Below are 21,648 nucleotides of genomic sequence, written 5' to 3'. Positions count from 1 at the left end.
GTTACCAGAAGGATCTTCGCCGTGTAGATACATCGTGCAGGAAGCTGCGTATTGCTGGGCCCCTGGAGAGCGAGACTTTGATGCGCGGGCTGGACTAAACAAGCTAACGCCTGTTTTACTGGACAAGTGCTGAGAGCGATTGTGGTGAGAAGGGAGGAGGTGGTAGGTCTTCGCGAGGTGTTTTGGGTTCGTCACTGCCGCTTAAAACGACTTGTGGAAGGGTGTTGATGTCGAGGTTCGTGGTGCTGCTGCCTTTGACATTGGGACAGTTCTGCTTGGCGTCCGGGTAGATGTCTGTCATGTTCTCGAAGTAACCCTTCTTCGAATAATAGGCAACAACACGATATGGCCTGAACGAATTGCAAAGGTCCGTCTTCAGATCTTTACTATTTTCCCAGAGGTCTCGGGACACGACTGATAGACCGAGCTGCGACTGCTGCAAGTACTGGATGACCTGAGCGGTGTTGTTCGGTGCAGCTGGAAGTTCCTTATTCTCGCATTGCGGTGCAGTGTAGTTGACGGATTTGAACATGCAATGAGTGAAAGTCGTGCGGATGGCGACGTAGTCCAGTCCGGTTTGGTTGTCGGTTCGGACGAAGTCGTGGATAAGGTCGACAATTTCTTGTTGGAGCAAGGGCAGGTGACGAAGTTGATTGCCGCCAAGCGCTTCGACTTATTATTGAAGCAAAGGCCTTTGCTTGAACGCGCGGGCGTGTAGCTTAGCAGTACGGCCGCACCGATACGGTCGTGCTTGTAGCGCGTCGAGCCCTTGGTTATGCGCCCGTTGGACATCATTTTCAGAAGTAAAGTCATGATCTCAGCCGACAACGTACTTTGTCACCAGCCCTCGGGGGGGGGTGTTTCAGGCAGGTTGATGGGGCATCTTCGGCGGCGAATGTGCTGGTGAAGAAGAGAGCGCTGATGGCGAGAGCGATGGTATGATAATGCATGATTGAAGGGTGTTCGGTGTGAAACTGGTGCCTGAACGCACTGGGTGTACGGACAGGCTTGTCAGCTTCAGGTTCTGCGAGAAGCTGGCAACTGAGGCAGTATGCCTAAAAAGGCAGCGCCCTAGGTATATTTTTTTATCGAATTCATCTCTGCCCTCGACATCAGCCAGCCACCATACCTCAGCGTATACGCCACTCATCGGCCCTCATGTTCTAGATTCGCAGAACTTGGATGACATTCATCGTCAGCAGCATCACCGGATTATGAGAGCATGCAGATTCAACGGTGGCGGTTCGAAACATTGCGCGAGTCCAGTCGAAACCACGTTGCTGCTTGCAGATTGACTTCGACGTTGAGGATGGTGGTCTGACCAAGCTCGCTCAGCTCCAATGGCGGAGAGAAAGCTTGCAGAGCTTGACAGCCACAGGCGCCGCCAAGGAGAGGAGCGAAGAAGAAGGATGAAGCTGTTCCATGTGCGAAGGTTGCACAGACGATTTGCATGCCCCGACCAGGTAGCATTCACTCAATCCCATCATTCCAGACCACGAAGGTAATCGTGAAGGTGCTCCGAGTTCGAGAAGTCTTCATCCTCAGGTGCACCCTCGCCCTCAACCTTCTCTGCATCTCCACGCTTCTTCTCATCTCGCCATTGCCTCAACTGGTTCATCACAACTCTCTCACACCTCTTCTCAGTCCATTCCAGTAATAACCCCCAATTGGGGTCCAGATACTTCCGCTTCTTGCGTTGGCCGTACCATACCAGCGAGAATGATAGCGGATCGTAAGGAGTTCGATGGGATTGAGACTTGATTCAAGGCTTTTATGACGGCGTCCCTATGGTTGTGCAAGGAGTCAGACTTGCTCATGGCCACATCTGAGAAATCTGAAGAGCCGAAGTCACGGTATATGCGATCCTCCTGCTCGACTGCTCTGTTCATTGCATCGAAGTCCCAGTGAGGAATGTAAATCTCGGCATATTGAAGACCGTCGCATCGAAAAGCCACTGGATCGCCAGCAGCTCCGCTTACACAACGTGCTGATGTGGGTGAAGTGCGTGTCGAGTACGAAAGTGATCTTCTTGAAGAACTTGAGATGCTCGTTCTTCCATGCCTTGAACTCGGCACTGATCCAGATCTGAACGTCGCTCAGCGGGAGGGTTACACGCGCGTGGGCATTCTCATAGCGACGATTCGTGTGTGACCGTGGTGCAAAGGGGAATTCGTTCACGTCCTGGTCGTGGAAAAAGTACTCGTAGATCTGCTGGCGCAGCTCCTGGGTAGGCCGAAGATGGTAGTTCTCTTCTTCGACAACAATTTCGTGCGATTGAGTGTCTCTAACTCATGTTCCCAAAGATCAGAGCAGTTGGCTGTAGGATGTGCAATGTTTCGTCTCCAGCTGCCAGTAGGATACCACGCATATATAAGCAGTGTGTGGACATCCTGATTTGAGTCACATTGCCCGTGAGCCGACTACAAATTGGTTCTTTCTGCCACCTTTCGACTCAGCACTTACCGTCACATCATCATCATCATCATCATCATCATCACCATCATGGCGTCCCCAATTGTGCATGACCTTCCCAAGGAGGCAAAAGAGACGACAAACTTTCTTCAGCCTACCTCTCGAGCTCCGCCAGGTCATCTACGAGCATCTCCTCCATGTCCCAGAGGAAGGCATGATAGCACTAGGAGACGACGGACCCGGTTACTTCGATGTCTTGGACATGCGCGCAAACGTCTCCAAAGCGGCGCCCCAACTACGTCAAGAGCTCCAAGAGTGGACCGCTGCCCGTCACAGACTCACCAAGAAAACACGATTCTGCCTAAATGCAGGGTTCGAAGATTGCCCACACCTGCAAGAGGAATTGCTCGAGCTGAAAACATCCTGGCGATCCGAAACTCTCAAAACAGTGGAGATTTACGTCAATTACGGGGAGACCTGGGAGCTCTTCCAATGCGACTGCAACGATTACATGCCCGAAATCCAGTACATTGGCGAATGTCAACTCGAGCAGATGTACAAGTACATGGAGGCGGTGGTGGAGTTGCTCAATGCTGGCTGTGAATCGATCGAGCTGCTCCAGATCCGGCACGACCGTGCTTGGTGGAACACGGCGTGGTTGCGCAAGAGTCTGAATGAAGATTTCGACCTGTTCGAGTTGGACGATTTCATTCCAAGCTTTGATGGTCTCCATAAACGCTTCGAGCCACAGTTGTTTGGGGAGAATACGGTTCTTGAGTATCTCTTGCGTCCGCTGCAAGGGTTGAAACGATGTGTTCGCGTCGACATGGAGCAGCAGGGTCGGCGGGAGAGCATAGCGGAGGAAAGGAAGGCGAGATCGGAAGATTATGTCGGCAAAGTAGGCTTGGTCTACGATTGATGGCTCTCGGAGGAGCGTGGTGAGGAGACCTTCAAAAGCGTCTGGTTTGAAGTCTTCGGAGAAGGCATGAGTGAAGCGTCATCGAAGTGAGTGCAATGGTTCCAGTGATAAGGTGACAAGAGAGGCCCAGTCACCAGACAGGGAGGGTGGTCCATAACCTCTGTCACATGCTGCGCGTGCCATCAAGGAACCTGCAATCTTCGGTTCCTCCGGTACGGCTCCTCTTGCTGCCGGTCCCGCGCTTCTCGCTGATCTGCAATCGCCGCACGGCAGGGCTCTGTCCGAGTGGGATGATTGCGGTAGTTCCTCCAGAAGTCTAGATCCTGCCACCCGCTACACTCGGCGGCCCTTTTCTCGAACTGCAAAAGGTCGATGCGTTTGTGTGCTCGCTTAACGTGTCCGCGCAGATGCTTCTGATCAGGGCAGCACTCGAGCATTCCGGCATCAGACGTGTTTGCCCGCTTGAAGGGAGAAATGCTCGGCGGAGGTTGTTCTCTTTGTTGTTTCTGCTGTTGTGCCGCTCTCTCTTCCTGCCTCTTTCTCTCTTTGGCCTGCTTCCGCTCTTTTCGTTCGGGGTCGCCGCGATATGCTTGGCAAAACTCGTGCGAAGGCCAGGGGTGATCGCTCGGCCGAGTGTGGCTGGCGACGAAGGCTTTCGATGTGTTGGGAAAGGTGGTAGGTTGGCTCTGGATGGCCGGTCCGCAGCGCATCATCGTGTCCATTGTAGGTGGATGGGTTAGGAAGCAAACGGAGAAGCGGGAACGTGATGAGGAAGGAGATCAGGCCAGATTTGCAACAGTAACTTACCTTGCATGTGCCAGGAGCTGGTCGATATGAGCGAGCCCGGCCACGTCGTTGACCGCAGCGAGACCTATCTGGAAATGTGCCTCGCGTCTTGCTGACTTCGACTCATGTGTACGATGCTGTGGACGGCATCAGCCATGCTGGAGTATCGCACAACAGCGGCATGCATTGATGGCGCGGTCACCGGTGAGACTGAGACAGCAGGGTATCTCATCGTTCGTGTAATGAGGTGTGGACTCTCGCTCCGGAGGTAATTTGGTACAGACGCTGAAGCAGGTGTGTTTCCCACGGTGGACCGTGTCGTAGTATGATAGCAGTCGGTCGGAATGGGGGATGTCATGGTTGTTTGTTGTGAAGACGTGGTGGCCGGGATCCGTCCTGACTTGTTGACTCGTCCGTGATCACCGGCACACTGTTCGCTGAGCCTTGGCCAAATATCGCAGGCACGCCAGGGTCGAGTTCCAAGTTCCAATGCCTGGAAGCACCACCACCGTCTTCGCCTGGCCAGCTCGTTCTCCTCTCCGCTGCCTTCTCGTCTTCAGTGCACCGCTGTGTACATGTCCGTCTTCTCACCAAAGGCGCTCGTGCACACCAAACGCGACTGATCCTCTGCGACACTCACCTGCGAAACATTTCACGCAATCACATCCCCGCCGATCGAGCAGTCGCAAGCACATTCCACGAGCACGAAACGGGCAATCTCACCAATACACCATCAGCAACATACGAAACATCACCCTCACCACCGACATCCCGACCTTGTGCTCACCCGAGCACCATCCGACGACTCCGACGAACCAAGAGCACTCCCGCACCACCTCCGCAGATGGTGTTTGATGTGATCGTCCGCTAGCCAAGATGGTCTCCACGCGCATCGCAGCCTTCACCCTCCTCTCCCGCCGCGGGAGCCTCGTCGCAGCACAACAAGGCGTCATCAGCAACGGAAACAGCCAACTGCCAGCATGCGCGCAATCGTGTCCTCTGCTCGTCCAAGCAGCCCAGGCCTGTACTGCCACCAACACCGCCACGCAGTCCAACTGGGCCTGTTTCTGCCAATCTGCCTACTTGACCACTCTTACATCATCCGCCGTGGGCATATGCGACGCCGTCTGCACCAATCCCACCGAAAATGCTCAAGTCTCGACGTGGTACAACAGCAACTGCGGCTCGGATTTCGGCGCGTCGGAACATGCTGGTGATGGGAATGCTGGCGGTGCTGCAACAACGGATGCTGCAGGAGCCCCTGCGGCCACGGCCTCGGCTTCATCGCCCGCCGCTGCGACACGATCAGCGGGCAGCAGTGCCGGCAATACCTCTGGCGGTGCGACCAAGCATGTCGGAACGTGGTGGGAGGAGCATTACGTGAGTCACATTCGATTGTGTCCTGATGTCCAACTAACATCTGCCAGAAATGGATCATCATGCTGATCGTCCTCGCCATCCTCCTTCCCGCCATTGGAGTCGGCGCGATATTCCTGAAGCGACGCCACGACCGCAAGATGGACCAGATCCGGGGCGGCTTCAATGCCGGAATCACAGAGCGGACAGGTCCCATGAAAGACCCTGGCGTCAATCAATCCGGCAGCGTTGCGGCAGGAGGAATCTCAGCCAGCGGCAGAAACACACCCACCAGGACGCGAGACGCATTCATGCCATATGGTTATGGATACAGTCGCAGCGAAAGCAGGCTGGCTTCGCAATCGAACATTCACCCAGCAGAAAGAGGCATGACGCCGCATAATGACACGGAGAAGGGTGGTCCCTCGAATGCGGCGACGCTGAGCCAGAAGAAGTCGAAGAACAAAGTGCTTGTTCGCGAGAGGAATGTCGAGCATGAAGTATCGAATGAGAAGGATAACAGGTTCTAGGATGACCTTCTCCCGTCAGTACATCTTCATGGCATAATGAGCAACGCACAATACATCACTTCTTGTACAAGTCCCCTCTGAAGGGTGTCATTTCGGTCAGTATTGCTTCTGAGCCGAGAAAAACAGGAAGAAGATGAAACAGCGGCAGAAGAACATTGACATTCGGGACTGCGGTGTGAATATGTACGCGCACTGCTGCTGTCGTCACCAACTACTGCTGCGCCGTCTTCCCCGGCGGCGTCCCGCTTGACGAGTGATGCATCAAACGCGCGAACCTTCCGCGGTCTTGGTTTTGTATGACTTTCAACATCGACCGACAGCGCTTCAGACGCTGCAGCGACATTTTTGACTTCCACGTTGCCTGACACTCGATTATCCGGATAAGAGAGCGTACGTCGGTCTATTAGAATGGCGACCCTTTCTCCGAACATTCTTTCAAGCCGTCATCGAAATACCTTTTCCTGCTTGCGCAGATCTGCTGGCTGTTGTGCTTGTGCGGGACTTTGAGCTACTTCCTCCAAGGCTCAGTATATCACTTCACGTCGTCGACAGCGAGGGTCTTATCTTAGCATTTAGATGATATCGTCGTTGGCTTCGATGTTCGAGGTTCACGTATGCTGGAACAACTGCGATGCTGCAATGCACGCCATCACAGCCATGTGACCATCATCTTGCAGTATCCGTGCGAGCTTCTTTCCATCCGCCTGTTTACATGAACCCGTACCATTGCGCCGAGCTCTTGCCTCGTTGATATCTCCACTTTGTCCTCGGGATCGCCGTTTGCCTTGCTCAAGGCTCTGTCATTACCATACGTATAACAGGAACTTATACTTCCAGCTTGGCAGTCCGCGCATTATCAGCCTCTGTCAATGCCATCCCTATCTCTACTAAGCTGGTGGCAGACCGGGACAGGGCAAGCCGATTCCTGGGTCTGTAGCTGTGCATTGAATAGAAGGGCACACCCCGTGCCAAGGCTCGTGACGGGTCTTGAAACACTGATGAGCTTCCCCGAGCATGGACGAAATGTCGAATTGATCCGATGGACCGCGTGCTTGCGGATGCAGCCCATTGCGCTCTTCTGCAGACGGTCACTTGCTACGCCCCGACGGCCGCCAAGCTCAGAGATCGGAGTTTGTTGTGGACCGACACAGGCAATCCGCCGTACCGGGGTCTCGGAAGTCCGGTGAGGTACCTACTAAGGATGAGGGCAACAGTTCAATCGGCTGCAGTCGGTACACAAAAGTGGCAGGATATTTGGCCTCGCAGCAACTCCGATACATGCTAGACTTATATCTACAGGACTGTGAAGATGATGCTACATGTCGAGAAAATGGTTCGAGGGAGACTGGCCAGCGAAAAGGCGTGATGCTTTGCGGCGTGCTTAGGCTACATGTGGGCCTGACAAGTACCTTGACTGGTCCTTTGGCACAGGTTGTTAAGTCCTATATTTCTTCGTCCGGTGGCGTGGTTCAGTGGCAGAGCGGCAGAGTAGCGAGTAGCAGCAGATTCGACAGGATGATCCTCCTCCGAGGGGTCCTAGGGCATCATTCCATAGCGCTATACTTTCTTGCTTTTGATATGGATGGCATGACTGTAATATAGTCTTCTAATGTATGTGATATGCGTTGTGTGTATATGTCTCGCCGAGATAATTCCATCGTCTTGCATGTGAATGCTTGGCATCACTGCCGCAGCGGATTTCCTCTGCCGATCGATTTCCAACGCCGTTGAGATGCTGTGCGTTATGTAGCACTCAATACAACCGTTGGAACATGTAGCAATGATAGTAATTGTTCATGACTCATGAGGGTTTTGTGACTAGAACTGCATGTGTAGGACATGCTGAGAAGCATGGACACCTCGCTGCCCAGGATCCGTGTTCTTGGGGCGTGGGTAGCATAGCCTGAGGATTTTGCGCGTCACTTCTGCCAAAAGGCGGTAGCGAAGGGGGGGGGGTACGCGGACGCTGACGGAGGGGCGAAGTTGGATGCTCGGTGTCCCGAGACTGGGCGTGGGTATGGCTGTTGTTGCTCGCCAGCTTGACTGGGCGTTCCCGCTTGAGATTGAGCTCTGATGACGCCATCGCTTTTTGAAGGATGGCTGAGTTGCCACGCAGCAGAAGCTGGGGATTTGAAAGGGTGCTGAATGGGTGTGTCGACGCCTGCTAGATATGGCCGCACAGATCCTTGCCGTGCTCCGAAAGCCTCGCTTGAGCCAGAAGGAAATCCAAGTATTGGAGAGGCTGCAGGATGATATGAGTTTGACGTGGCGTTGGTCTGATTGTGCACGTTGCCACTGGTAGTGACAGTGCTGCCGCCGAACAACGGTTGGCCATGTTCAGGGGCACTCGTTCCCAGACTGGGAATGCCGCCTCGCGTCCCGGTCCCTCCTCCGGCAAGCATGGCCATCGCGTGTGGCTGTACAGTAGCAGAGAAGCCGGAAGTAGTAGAGAGATGGCCCGCTGGAGGCGGCATCGCATTGCTTGAATTCGGGCCAGGGGCCTTGGCAGAGCCAGCCTTACCATGTTATCGCCGTTTGCCTTCCAAGCTATGGCTTTCTTCAGACGATGTTGAAGATTGCTGCGCTCAGGCATACTCCAGCCTTTATCAATGCAGATCGGCTGGTAGAGAGTGGCGATGTCACCTGGTGTGTGTGTCTTTGCTAGTCTCAAGAAAGCATCTCCGACCAGAAGGTCTGGGCGGACTCCTGGGTCGTGGAAGATTCGAGCTTCGAAATCCGAGTCACTAAGAGTTGACATGTTTGGAACGACGTTGTGTGAATGATCCAATCTTCCAACGTTTCCTCCCTTCTTCTTGTTGGCTCGAGGGGCGTCTGTTTTGGAGTTCGTTCCAGCACCATCGAGCTGCACCTTTCTCTTCGACCCAGCCAAAGCATGTGGCTGTCTTCCAAGGCTGGCTGCTGTAGAGACTGCGAACTGACGCCGATGATCTGAACTGGTCGGGGCACCTTGCCGGTCTGTAGTGGCACTCGTTGAAAAGTGAGCCGCTATGGCGGTGCTCTTCGCACGCTGGAGCATAACAGCAACAGGTGGCGCCGGCAACCGCTGATTGTGCTCAGACATGACTCTACCGAGTAATGCCCTGAATGCCCCGTCTTCTTGAGCTCCACGATTACCAGCTTCCATCTGGTGCCGATGGTGATCTTGGAGTTCCGACAGCCGATCAAGCATAGACTGGTGAAGTGGGCCAAACTCTTTCTCGGAGTAGCTCTTGACGATCTGTCGCATTGGCTCAAGGTCGTTCTGGAAATCAGCTTGGTTCCTAGCTTGTGCAGTGAGCGGGATCGAAGGATGTTTGGGCTGGACGACGGTAGCACGTGCTGTGGCTATACCCTGTGCTGTTCTGCGTCTCTTCTGGGCACGACCATTTTCTTCAGTTACAAGTAATACGATGTCGTCGCTACCGGAGCCTGGAGGGGCGCCAGTGGTACCATCGTGCGTGTCACTCTCGGTGTGCCAAGACTCTGGAGGGCCAAGCAACAGTTGCTGCTCCTGTCGGAGGTATTGCTTTCGGACTGGTGGCAAGACGGCTTCCTGACGAGAGACATGCTCAGAATCCCAGTTGTGCTTGGACATCAGACCACTGTTTGCTTGGGTGCGCGGCGCGCCGGACACATGCGGAGCAACCTTGGGCATCTGGTCTGAGTCCCCATGACGATCACTTGAGTTCTGTGCTGGGATCCGCGACGTACGGTCTTTGTGGAGGGAGTTTCGCTCGGCCGCCTCCTCCGCCTTGTCCTCTCGAAGACACTCCTCGCAGGGGCCCATGTCTTTTGCTCCTTCGATAGGCTTCAATATCTCCTCCCCACAACCACACACACCGTACCCCCCGATTTTAAAGCGAATGCCCGTGGCTTTTGGTGCTTCACCGGAGAGTCTCCCTCGGGTATCATCAACATCCGGATTGATTCGATACTGCTGACCGTATCTCTGGTGCTCGGAGACTATGTTGTGGATGCGCTGCGCTCTGACGAGCAGCCATTCGAATGCTTCAAAAACTTCGTCCCCCACTTGGCCAAACTCCTTGCCGGATTCTGTGGCTAGCATTTCCAGAAATGACATGCGACCCCAAGGAGGAAGTTTGCTCGACTTATCATCCTCCACGAACCAATCAAGGTTGTGAGTGTAGATATAGCTTGGGATACCGTTAGCCTCCTGTGTGAAGAAAGTCATGTTGGATCCAGCAACTTTGTGGATAAACGTCGGGGTGCGGTAGCAGTCTGTGACCTTCTGGCCTTTCTTGAGAGGAGTCTTGACACTAGACACTGCTACCAGACGCTCCAAGTCCTCTCCTTTGACCCTTGCAAGCCACCTGGTGAAAGGGTCGATGATTGGGTAGTCGATCAATGGATCTTGGAACTTGTCGACCACCTTTTACGTCTCCGCCATCTCTTCTGTGATGGTGATGAGCATATTCCTATTGCCCTGTGACTGTGTGATGTCCGTGTTGTGAGCCTCCCTTGCTCGCACCAGAAGATACATGAAGCCCTGCTGCATATTGAGAGGGCACTCGATGGAAGACTCGATGCGGTCCTGCATGTGCAGCTCGTTGAGCTCACCCAACAAGACATGACGATCAGCTGGTTCGAGCTCGAGAAAGACTTATCAGCAGTTCAGTTTCGGCGGTCCCCCAAGCTTCTTCGCAATCGTCTTGTTTGTACGAGGAAACAAACTCTGATAACGAGCAGGGGTGCCGTTGTGTATCATAGACAAGTAGTGAATACCCATCGCGGTAAAGCTACACTCAGCTTGCCGAGCATGTCGTTGAATGTTCAGCGTCTCAGGGAGTAGTCCAGAGTTGACATCCTCTTCCTCGAGCTCTGCTGATGAACGCTGATCAACAACGCGAGCCGGGAGGGATTTGGGGGGATTTCTGACAGGAAGCTTGCTCGTATCCACCTTGAGTCTCACCACCTTCTGAGCGTTCGAATTCGGATGTCGAGGGGGGACCATCGAATCATCTTTGGATTCTCGCAACATAGGGTTGTCAAGCTTGAGGACGACGACGCGACCCGGCGCGACGATCTCAGCCGTCTGATCTGAAGGAGATGAAGCCTGGAAAGCTGTTGCCGAGTAGGAAACCTCGACAGTGATATCTGCGGGACTGTCTTTTGACGGTAGGGGCTCTCCATCATCGCTCGCTGCAGCAGCACCCGTCGAGCCGCCGGCGCCGCCAGCATTGTCGGACAGACCAGATTTGTGTCCTTCAGCCGTCTTCTGACGCTTCGCTGCGTGTTCGAGACCATCGCCAAGACGTGGATCGGCCGTCAAAGATCGACTTGATTGTACCTCCGCTTGTCCAAGAGTGTGGCTGCTTGCTGCAGCCTCCCCTGTGGACGTCCGAGCGTCAATGGACACGCTACTTGCGGCGACGTGCCTCGAGTTGTCGATCACAGGGGTTGGCGGTCTTGTAGCGGTCGCTTCTGTTGGATAGAGCGGATTGCCATGCGCATCGAGTAGCAATGCGCTGCCGGGAGTGAGAAGCTTGAGGTCGGCCTTTAGCACTGATGGGCTTTTCCAGATGCCCTTGTACAGGAAGATGACGACTACAGTCTCATCTTTGATGCTCTTCACTTCACCAACGCGCCACTTCTTATCCTTGTCTTGAGCGAGGACGATTGCACCAACTTCAAGTTTTCTCTGATCTGCGCTCAACTTATTGCGCCAGCGATCGATTTGCGTGTTGAGATGCTTGGACAGACGCAGCGTCGCATAAGCTGGGACCGTAGCGTCTGAATCTTGCTGGAACTCGACCCACCGCCAACGACGGGGATTCGCTATGGCCAGCTGCTGGTCCGTTGGATACGCGGAGGGCAGAGGCTTCGTCCCGTCGTACTTACCGCCGGGCAGCAACTTGAAGATATTGCCACCAACCACCGTGATCTCGTACACTGTCCAGGTATGCAAAGCACCGCTCGCGACTGCACCACCGTAGAGGCCGGTGGCGCCGGTCTCCGAGACGGCCATACCTCGTGTGAGTCAACGGATCTCTGGGAACAGTCGGCTCTGTATGTGCGCTACTCGAGACCCATTTATAACTAATGCGAGACGTCGGACGGTCCTGTGTTAACCTTTGCGTGGGTGACAATGGTGTGTCGTGCCGTAGATGTAACGGACTCGGTGTCTGTCGGTGGTTGGGGAGCAAGGTTTGTGAGTTGAAGTGGATTGTAAACAGAGGCCAGAGGTTGAAATTGAAGGCGCGGATTGACTTTCCCGCTAGCACGAAATTCCGCGCTACTTGCGGCTCCAAGCGTCGCCTGTGTTTCCTTCACAGCGACTAGGCAACTGACCTAGACTGAACCACCATGCGAAAACAGAACTCATCCTCGCGACCACGTGATCAGACTGAAGACTGGACTGATGGTAGCCAATCGCGGCATGCATCGCGCGTGACTCGAAGCTTCCCGTGACCTTCAGCTCATTCACTTGCTTCTCCAGCCTGAGGCCGAAGCGCAGCTCGTTGAGTCATGCCCCGCTTTTTCTTGCGCTAACGAGACATAAGAAGTTCTCTCGCTTCCATCCATCTTTCTTTCTTCTCCTCCGACACATCTTGATCTTACCACTCGGCCCGCCGCCACGGCTCGACCATCGTGGAAGACCTGTTCCGCGCCTCGCCAGTGCGCGACTGATCACAACCAGTCGACGATCTCGGGAGCATTTGGCACATCGCATACTCGAAGACGGATCGAGGCAGCGATATCACTTCCTGATCATATCTGTGTCGAGTGCATACCCACAGTGTGATCTCTCGCCCTGAACACGTTGGACGGCGAGTCTGTAATATGCCGTGCAAGGGGATCTCCAATGGCGATGTCTTACCTCGCCAGCAAGACCGCTCGCTTTTGAGATTGATATCTCGCAGACTTTCGATGCGTTGCACGACTCGACGAGGAACAAGGACGGCTGTCAGTCGCCGCCGGTACGCCGGGTGGTTACACCAGTCGCATGTAACTTCCCGCCTGGCTGAGCCCGAGTTCATCATCGGGTGGTGCTCTGCAACAATTCGCGCTTTTTGCAACTTCTTGATGGTCAAGATGGCTGTCAGTCGGTGCCGGCTTGTCCGGGCGTCGACACACCAAGGCAGCGTGGATTCCCCGATCGTCAGAGCCTGAGCTCGTCATCGAATTGCAATGGACACGGAGGCTGGCACCTGCAGCGCCCCCAACTCGCAGCTTGTCTTGCCTTTCTCGAATCATCTCGACAGATATGCTCCAGTCGCACCTTCCGAGCAATCGCAAGGCGGCGACCGATCTCTGGCTTCACCACCAGACAAAAGCAAACTGACTTCTTCTTGCAGCGGTGACCGGTGAGATGGCGCCAGATATGGTAGCCAGGCCTTTGTGCTAACTGCTAGGGTGTCGGTACTTTGTCGCAAGACGAGTGCCTAGAGCCTATCGTCGGTCATGTCGCCCAATTGGTAAGGGTGCAGGCATACGCTGTCTCGAACTGCCAGGCACCGAGCTCCAGCGTGTGTTTGTGTGCTTCGAGAAGAGTTTGCCTCCGCCTGGCAAGGTGCGAAAGGACGTTGCTCACTTTGTTTCGTCGTCGTTGTCGCTACATGCGATGATGGCGGAGAAGAACTATCTTTAGCTGCCGTACCTGCTGCGATGTCGCACCCAGGTACCGCTTGTGGTTCATATCGAGTGGCGTTCGGTGATGCACCCTCGGCGCATCCATCTGCTCGCAGAGATGCTCACCCTGCCCACATATCCTTCACAGTCTTTTTCTCTATTTCCATTTCAGACCGCTGCCATCACTCGAGGTGGTGTTGAAGTGAAGCCCCCCAAGCCGAGAGCGGCGCCTTGGCGCTTGCTGCCTGTGGTTGCGTCTGGGCACGAGATAGTCTTTTTCTGTGGTATTTGCGTGCCTCAGGCCAACCTTCTCGATCTTGGGCGACCGCTTTCCCTATCCTATCCCATGCACCTGTCCTCTTCTGTCTGGACGTAAGGTTCTGTTCACAACTCCACGTCGATTACAAAGTGCCACCTTTCCAGCCCGTACTCGACTCACACTTCGCCATTACACCCTCTCGTTTGCCGTCTACGGTGGCACGTCCGCCACTTGAGCAAAGCCATCTTTTGTATGACCTTGCCGCCTATTCAGCAATTGGAGCCAAGAACAACAAGTTTTCAGCAACGAGATAGCGAGGCTCCACTACCGGGCGCTACCTTCTTACCCTCCAGCAATGACCTCGCAGACTTCGTGCTCCTCTTCATCTTGGGCTTTTCTTCAATAGTCTAAGGTACATCCCGAAGGTCCGACCCCAGCAGCGTGCCACACGGGACTCCTCTCATCAATGCCGCCATCAGCCCGACTGAGCATGAAGCTTCCATCACATCGTGCCAGCACATCGAATACAGAGTTGCTCGCGCCCATCTTTCGGCAGCGCCCTGATCTTTTCTTACTCGTTCCATGATCCATAGCGTGGAGTTGCGCGCCGTGAAAGTCGTGCCCTCAAAGCACGGCGGCGAATCTGTGATCGCGGATCTTTATTACATCTTCGAGAAGGTTGCTAAGCTTGCCGTTGAGGATCAAAGAGGGTTCGTGATCAGAAATGACTGCTTTCCAGCCACGGTCATGGGATGTCTCTTGGTACAACTTTTGCTCACACCGATCAACTGCGAGGCAATAAGTAGCGCAGGCTCGCCTTCTGCAGCCCTTGCTTCGATCAGAGAGGGCTATTGAGCGAAACGGCTCAGCTGGTCTGTACTGTCTATCTGCTGTAACAAAGTGGTCCTGGTGAGCTCTCGGTGGTCGTCCGCAGATATACGAGCACATCTTTTGTCCTCTTGAGCTCACCTGACGTGAGGTCTCCTCCACCAGATGACAATCGGAACCGATGCGGTGCCGTGTGCGTGGAGCACGCGATTGATCGTATCGTCCATAGCGGAAGCCTTCTGCGCAAAGACACCTCTCCTCGAGCTGGTCCACTAGTCGAGCAAGCTGAGCTGCAACATCGCAGGTGGGTGTTCTCCACTTGCAAGCCAGCCAATGCGGTCATCCTCTGTCCGGCATACAGCGTGATCTCCTAGATCGCGGTACTACGCGAGCTTTTCTCACTGCTTGCTCTCGTGGCAGGGGCTGGATGAACATCTTCTTGGGCCCTGGTGCTTCGCGCTCGACCTCGCGCTGAGAAATGGTCTGAGGTGCGAGCACACGCTCCTCCTCAACAGTCTTCATGACCACATCATGATCTGTGACGCGCTCGGCGGTGCGAGTCACAGCCAGCATGGGTGGCGTATAAGCAGCGGCATCAGGCGCATCGTAGAATTTTGCGGTTGCGACGCTGATCGCACTGGTTGGAAGCTGTGCTGCTCTGCTCGTTGTATACACTGGGCTGTACCGGTCGAATTGGTTGTCGATCTTTGTTAGATGGAGAAACTTTGAGGGCATCTTGAACAAAGAAGTCACTTTGCAGCCTATACGCAATTCTGTGAAGTGCTACGAGGTATCATCACCTTTGCTCACACGTAAGGCAGTCAAAGTGTTGATCTGTCCTCGTGTGTACTTTGTGTGAAAGCGGCAATTTCTAAAGCAACGACATCCAGTGAGTGATCGTTAACAACAATGGAGTAAGAGATTGGCATGCAGACCACGGTATCACGTCCACGCGCCGCGTGCCACAGAGCATATTGTTCAAATGGACAAAGTCCCGTGATTGACACTTGCCGTAACCGCCCGCGCTCCATGCCGTGGCGTTGCAGGGATGATGCTTCAATCCCCCGTGACATGTCGAGCACGGTCGTGGTTCATTCCCCAGGCGCGGGCCTCACGATCCGCAGCTGGCATACCTTGTTGACAGGCCACACGCTTGGAACTCAACTGGCATCACGGAATGATGATGCACGAGCCTCCAATATCACTCCCTTTCCTGCGAGGCATGGAGCTCTTCGTCTTCGTCTCCGTCATTCGACACGGAGAAAGAGCCAAGCACCAGTCCGTTCACCGAAGATGCTACAGGATACACCGCCGAAGCCTGGAAAGCTGCCGAGGATATCGATACGAAAGCGTCGACCAGAGCGGAGGGAAGATGGTACCACAAGTCCGGCGGCAAGATCGAGCAAGCTCTACAATGGAGCAGTCGTGGTCGCAGTCGGTGATCGTCAGACTGTCATGCCCAGTCTTGTACGGAACCACGAGAACGGGAGCATAGGCACTTCTCCAGTCCCCAGCGAAGACACCCGTATGTTCGACGAAGCATTGGAAATCCTCAGCAACCTACCAGATCCTCCTGCTGCCACACCAGACAAGTCGAGTTGGCATGGAGCGAAGTTTGCTGTCGATGAGATCGTAGGTCAAGGCAAGCGCCATGACACCACGGTGTACAAGGTGGCATGGAAGAACTCAAAAGTGCCGACCCGTCTGCTCCGAGCCGAAGATGGTCGTGACACTGTCAGATGTGACAAGCAAGAATACATTGTTCGTTCGTACTGCCCTGTGAGTCCGGAGCTCGGCGCGAACAACGAGCCACATCTCCTGATCGATTGGAAGTCAACTTGGGAAGACGAAGGCTTCGTTCTTGAATGTGCAAACCCGCAGCTGGAGGACTTTTTGCGAAAGATGCGCGAAAGCCAGGAAATAGATGAAGCAAGTAGCAATGAGAGACAAACGAGGACCCAGCAGCAGTCAACAAGTGCCTCTCCTACCAAGCTACGACCACAAGGCATCGTTTATTCGCCCAGCTTCAGGCCCGAGAGAAGCCAGGTCTACAATGATGCTTTGAGACGTTTACTGCGCGGCGTGGCTGGAGACGTTGGAAAGTTGCTGAGCATGCCGGACAGTAATGATCTGATCTTCCGGAAACGCTATCTTCAGAGGACGTTCAATGCCGAGTGTCCCAAAATGCGCCGAGCGGCGGCCTTGCAAATGGTCGGCATGATGCAGAAAAAGAAATGCGACCACTGCACAAGGGGCTTGGGACCCTTCCGAGGTTGTGTTGTGCTGACAGGATTTGCAAGAGGCGCATGCGCCAATTGTCTGTACAGCTCCAGGATGCCGATGGAATGTAACTACCACTGCCAAAGTACGTAGAGACTGCTGAACAGCTGGTTCATGAATTGACAATCATCAGGTCGTGCCAAGGACGGGCCGTGGACACCAGTCAGCGCAAGTGAACACGCCCAACGTCGAAGAGATGCCGTGGCAGCAAGCGACGGGTCTTGGCCTCGTGTCGTAGCATCGCCAGCTGTGGATTCCCCAGCCCGGCGCCTCGCTGCGGAGACACAGGACACGCGTGGACAGAGCTTGACACAGCTCGAAGCGAGAGACCCAGAGACGGTGACGTGCGTGTTCGATGCACGAAGCTCGCCACCGCTGCTAGCCTTAGAGCCACAAAGATCGGATGCCGCTCCTGCGAAACAGTCGAAGGTGACTAACATGCCCGCTCTTGTGGAGCCGCGATACTTGTCGCCACTGTTTCGCCATGCGCAATGCCTACGCTCCAGGTTGCGTTGCGCGGACGCCGTCGCCAGCTACAGCAATAAACAGCGAAAGGGAGGCCACGTTGCACGTGGGCAGATCTTCCACGCGGGCGAAGCGTCGGTTGAGCAAGTTCGGTGGTTGACTGCCATGAGTGGTTGTAGCATGACCGAATACATGCACCGAGCGTGGCTGTGGCGTTTGCAAAAGCGTGATCTAGAGCCATTGCCGCTGGGCTGGAGAAAGGAGACGTTCATCTCGTACTATCATTGGGCGGAGCTGAACTGGATGGCTGACCAAATCGGTGCGGCGAACAAGCAGAAGAAGAAGGCAGGCAAGAAAGCGAAGCGCGGGCGCGGGCGCGGAGGAAAGTGGGGTCGCCGAGGTTCGCAAGCGTGATGTTGGAGCGGTTGACCACCGGAAGGGAGGTGAATGCGGGATGAGATGCATGTGAAGAAAGAACATGTATGATGTTGCGTTGTTGCAAAGAAAGCTGATGCCGAGGTCCGACCGAAAGCGACTTCATGCTGTTTCTCTTCTCTACTCCATGTCAATCTCACTTTCACACAAGCTGTTGTGTGGAACTATATATAACCAGACTACTCAACTCTCTTAAGGAGCGTTCCTTTTGACCCAGAGTTTTACAGTTATGAGCCCGAGTTGTACACTCAGGGTTACTACACATATTGTTTCCATCCAAACCTCCTTTTCAGGACACCACCATAGACCTCAAACAGTATCTTCTAGACAACCCATCCGCTATGACATCAAAGGAGCTGGAATGCCCTAACCCCTCAAAGTTTGATGACTTCTTTCTTCAAACCAAGGCCAAGGCCATCCGACTGGACCTCTAGAAGTATATAGAGAGGGTAACAACCCCCGGGATAGACATCGACCCACCCCTCGAACCGTAGAATCACGACTACGAGCTACCCCCTAATACTCCTCCCTTAGATACAAGCGATGACGAATAGGTCACCTTTCAAAGACAATCTAGGGCGTATAACTACCGTATTACGGCAATTAAGGAGTATAGAAGGATCTATAAGGACTTCCTTACGCGAAAGAGGACCCTTAAATCGTATTTCGAGAGAACGGTGCCCGCTATATATATTAACGAGCTGCTGAGGACTCGGAATCGCGACGACGGCGACGGAAAGAGACAGAGAACGAGGAGGAGATGAATGGGGAATGCTTTGTAGAAAGGCAGAGGAGATGGTAATGGCAGAAGAGGGACAATTCCCAGAAAGAGCACTAAAAGGGGTAATAAGTGAGCTCCTCGGGGGACTGAAAGCACTCAAACAACAAACAGGAACTACGATTAATAGAGCAATCGAAGCGACAAGAAACACCTTCCAGAAAGACCCAAGGCAGGCCCAAGGCCTAAAGACATATGCTGCAGCAGCAACGAGCCCCCCACTAGCCCCCCCAAAGCACGGTAGTCCGCATACACATCACAGACCAGCAGGAGAAGGAAGAGGTAGGCAAGATGACAGGAAGGGAGATAGTAGAAAAGCTTGGGATGAAGGAGGTAGTAGGAGCAAAGGCAGACAATAGAGGGGTAAGACTGTTTACAGCCCACACACAGGACAAGAAGACCCTAGAGATGAACAAGGAATGGACACTAAAGATTGGCAAGACAGCAAAGGTCTCCCATCAGCAACACATGGTCATTGCACATGGAGTCCCAAGATCCTTCAACATACAAGAAGACATGCCAAGCCTTCAGAGACAGAACCAAGCAACAGTCCCAGGACTACAGATCACAAAAGTGGCATGGGTCAGGAAGAAGATTGAAGAGACTAAGAAGGCCTCATCTCTCATCTTATGGGTAGGAACTGCAGCCCAGGCAAACAAGGTTCTAGACCAAGGACTATTCTGGGACTACGAGAGACTAGAAGCAGAGATACATCAGAGTAACCACAGAGTCCTCCAATGTTTTAAGTGTCAACAGTATGGCCATATTGCCCCAAAGTGTAACAGACCTACACCAGTCTGCTCCCACTGTGCTGGTGATCACGTAACCCAGGAGTGCCAGAAGAAGAAGGAAGACACGAAATGTGCAGCTTGCGGAAGGAAACATCCAGCATGCTCAAACCAATGTCCAGCTAGACTTGCAGCCCAGTGGAAGGCGAGGGAAGCAAGAGTAACAACTCCTGCAAGATTCTTAGTGGGGGAGAAAGACCAGCCAGCAAGGACCTTTCACCCAAACAAGAGACCAAGGCCGCAAGATGAGCTAATACCTGCAATGGGGAGGCCAACACACCTGTTCAGAGCAGGACAAAGCAATGGACAGATGAAGATACACCAGATGATAGGGAGCCAGCGGGAGGAGTCGGAACAAATAGAGCAACAAAGCCAGGAGAACCAGCCCTACAACCAACCACATGACCAGCCAGACACACCCATGTCCTAATGCCTCACACCAACAAGCTAACCATCATTCAGTACAATGTCAATAAAAGCAAGGACAAGGTCCAGAGGAGCTTCCTGCAAGCCCTGGACCCAGAGGTACACCACATTGTGGCAATACAAGAACCATGGATCAGCCCACATACCAGAATCCCCTCAACAGTGAAGAGCCCAGAGTATCACTCAGTGGTCAACAGAACAGAGGAAGTCCCAAGGTCCTGCATCTACATCAGCAAGAAGGTGTCAACTGAGGACTGGCAAGCCTTGCCAAGGGCTGACAGGGACATTACCACAATACAACTAACGACATCACATGGCCAGATCCTGGTCCACAGTGTGTATAACCCACCCCCAGAGTCTAGTAGTAGCACACAGCTACACACATTGGAAAGACTTCCAGAGGCAATGAGTCAACAAGCCCAGAACATAGTGGTTGGGGACTTCAACCTCCATCACCCAACATGGGGATCAGACTTCTCCCCAGCACACCACTTCCTGGCAGGCAGGCTTATTAGCCAGATGGAGACAGCCCAGCTAGGCCTAGTCACACCAAAGGGAACAGAAACATGGGCAAGAAACAACAGCTCTAGCACACTAGACCTGTGTTTTATGTCCCATGCCCTGACACAGAAGGTGGAGAGTTGCAAAGTGAGCAGCCACCTTGAGTCCTCATCGGATCGCCTCCCAATCCAGACGGATCCAGCTCACGGTTGAGGAAGAGAGGGAGCCAGAAGAGAAGCTCAACTGGAAGAAGGCCAACTGGTCACTAGTGCAGGAACAGCTAGAGGGTGAACTTGAATGGGTGAACATAGACAACATGTACACAACAGAGGGGATTGACCAGGCTGCCATACAACTGGTGATAGCCATGGAGAGAGCAGCCCAAGCCCACATACCTAAGAAGAGGTGGTCACCATACCAGAAGACATACTGGACACATGAATGCACAACCAAGGTCAAGGACGCAAGAAGGGCAAGGAGAAGATGGGAGCAACAACGTACCCAGGCCAATTGGGAGACCTATAACAATGCCTGCCAAGCCAAGAGAGCACAGATTAGGAGGGACAAACAGCAAGAATGGAGGTCCACTGTTGGGATGATCACAGAACATCCAGAACAAATCTGGAGGCTAGCCAAGTGGGCAAGGAAGCCCGAAGATGAGAAGAACTCCCTACCTCAGTTTCCCCCAATACAAGACCAGAGAGGACAGGTGCAAACCACTCTTAAGGGGAAGGCAGAGGCATTTGCAAGCCATTTCTTTGGGACCCAGGTGGAGGCAGACCTCAGCAACATCCCAGGAGCTCACATCCCACAACCAAGAGAGGCTAGCTGGCATGTAGATGCTAAGGAGATTGAGGGAGTCATTAAGAAACTCAAGGGAAACAGGGCCCCAGGCCCGGACAAGATCCCCAACTGCTACCTGAAGGCATGTAGAGACCTTATCACCCCAGTACTGGCACCAATCTTCACCCAATGTATGGCACAAGGCTATTGCCCAGGGATCTTCAAACAATCCCTCACATGTGTCCTAAGGAAACCCCGGAAAGAGGACTACACCAAACTAAAGTCATATAGGCCAATTGCATTGCTGAACACAATAGGAAAGCTCCTTGAAAAGATCATTGCTTAGAGGCTTACAGAGATTGTGGAGGAACATAACCTCCTCCCAGCAACACAGATAGGGGGCAGGAGAAAGAGATCCACCCTTACAGCAGTGGAGCTAATTACAGAACAGATCAGACACATCTGCCACTATGGCAACAATAGAGTAGCATCACTGCTCTCACTTGACATAT

The 21,648-nt window shown here is 53.7% G+C and overlaps 9 protein-coding genes across 9 annotated transcripts; 3 read left to right on the top strand and 6 right to left on the bottom strand.

Moving 5' to 3' along the window:
- Window positions 1-115: 115 nt before the first annotated feature.
- Window positions 116-532, bottom strand: CLAFUR5_05148 (uncharacterized protein; the record flags this gene model as incomplete). The annotated part of the gene is made up of 1 exon (XM_047904296.1): window positions 116-532. One exon carries the CDS (start codon window positions 530-532, stop codon window positions 116-118), a length of 417 nt encoding a protein of 138 aa, XP_047760502.1.
- A 951-nt stretch (window positions 533-1,483) lies between these two features.
- On the bottom strand, window positions 1,484-1,889 carry CLAFUR5_05147 (uncharacterized protein; the record flags this gene model as incomplete). Its single annotated transcript, XM_047904295.1, has 2 exons — window positions 1,484-1,639; window positions 1,707-1,889. 2 exons carry the CDS (start codon window positions 1,887-1,889, stop codon window positions 1,484-1,486), a joined length of 339 nt encoding a protein of 112 aa, XP_047760511.1.
- A 632-nt stretch (window positions 1,890-2,521) lies between these two features.
- On the top strand, window positions 2,522-3,331 carry CLAFUR5_05146 (uncharacterized protein; the record flags this gene model as incomplete). The annotated part of the gene is made up of 1 exon (XM_047904294.1): window positions 2,522-3,331. The coding sequence occupies one exon, from the start codon at window positions 2,522-2,524 to the stop codon at window positions 3,329-3,331; it is 810 nt and encodes a 269-aa protein (XP_047760510.1).
- A 182-nt stretch (window positions 3,332-3,513) lies between these two features.
- CLAFUR5_05145 (uncharacterized protein) lies at window positions 3,514-4,053 on the bottom strand (the record flags this gene model as incomplete). Its single annotated transcript, XM_047904293.1, has 1 exon — window positions 3,514-4,053. The coding sequence occupies one exon, from the start codon at window positions 4,051-4,053 to the stop codon at window positions 3,514-3,516; it is 540 nt and encodes a 179-aa protein (XP_047760509.1).
- A 940-nt stretch (window positions 4,054-4,993) lies between these two features.
- Window positions 4,994-6,003, top strand: CLAFUR5_05144 (uncharacterized protein; the record flags this gene model as incomplete). Its single annotated transcript, XM_047904292.1, has 2 exons — window positions 4,994-5,497; window positions 5,545-6,003. The coding sequence occupies 2 exons, from the start codon at window positions 4,994-4,996 to the stop codon at window positions 6,001-6,003; spliced, it is 963 nt and encodes a 320-aa protein (XP_047760508.1).
- A 1,919-nt stretch (window positions 6,004-7,922) lies between these two features.
- Window positions 7,923-10,519, bottom strand: CLAFUR5_05143 (uncharacterized protein; the record flags this gene model as incomplete). Its single annotated transcript, XM_047904291.1, has 3 exons — window positions 7,923-8,420; window positions 8,525-10,334; window positions 10,401-10,519. The coding sequence occupies 3 exons, from the start codon at window positions 10,517-10,519 to the stop codon at window positions 7,923-7,925; spliced, it is 2,427 nt and encodes an 808-aa protein (XP_047760507.1).
- Window positions 10,520-10,627: 108 nt separating this feature from the next.
- Window positions 10,628-11,989, bottom strand: CLAFUR5_05142 (uncharacterized protein; the record flags this gene model as incomplete). Its single annotated transcript, XM_047904290.1, has 1 exon — window positions 10,628-11,989. The coding sequence occupies one exon, from the start codon at window positions 11,987-11,989 to the stop codon at window positions 10,628-10,630; it is 1,362 nt and encodes a 453-aa protein (XP_047760506.1).
- Window positions 11,990-15,019: 3,030 nt separating this feature from the next.
- On the bottom strand, window positions 15,020-15,415 carry CLAFUR5_05141 (uncharacterized protein; the record flags this gene model as incomplete). The annotated part of the gene is made up of 1 exon (XM_047904289.1): window positions 15,020-15,415. One exon carries the CDS (start codon window positions 15,413-15,415, stop codon window positions 15,020-15,022), a length of 396 nt encoding a protein of 131 aa, XP_047760505.1.
- Window positions 15,416-15,607: 192 nt separating this feature from the next.
- Window positions 15,608-17,839, top strand: CLAFUR5_05140 (uncharacterized protein; the record flags this gene model as incomplete). Its single annotated transcript, XM_047904288.1, has 2 exons — window positions 15,608-17,045; window positions 17,094-17,839. 2 exons carry the CDS (start codon window positions 15,608-15,610, stop codon window positions 17,837-17,839), a joined length of 2,184 nt encoding a protein of 727 aa, XP_047760504.1.
- Window positions 17,840-21,648: the final 3,809 nt, after the last annotated feature.

This window comes from Fulvia fulva, chromosome 4 (genome assembly GCF_020509005.1).
Source record: "Fulvia fulva chromosome 4, complete sequence".
NCBI lineage: Eukaryota > Fungi > Ascomycota > Dothideomycetes > Mycosphaerellales > Mycosphaerellaceae > Fulvia > Fulvia fulva.
The sequence above is the reverse complement of the archived record's forward strand: the minus strand, read 5'-3'. Positions and strand labels throughout refer to the sequence as shown.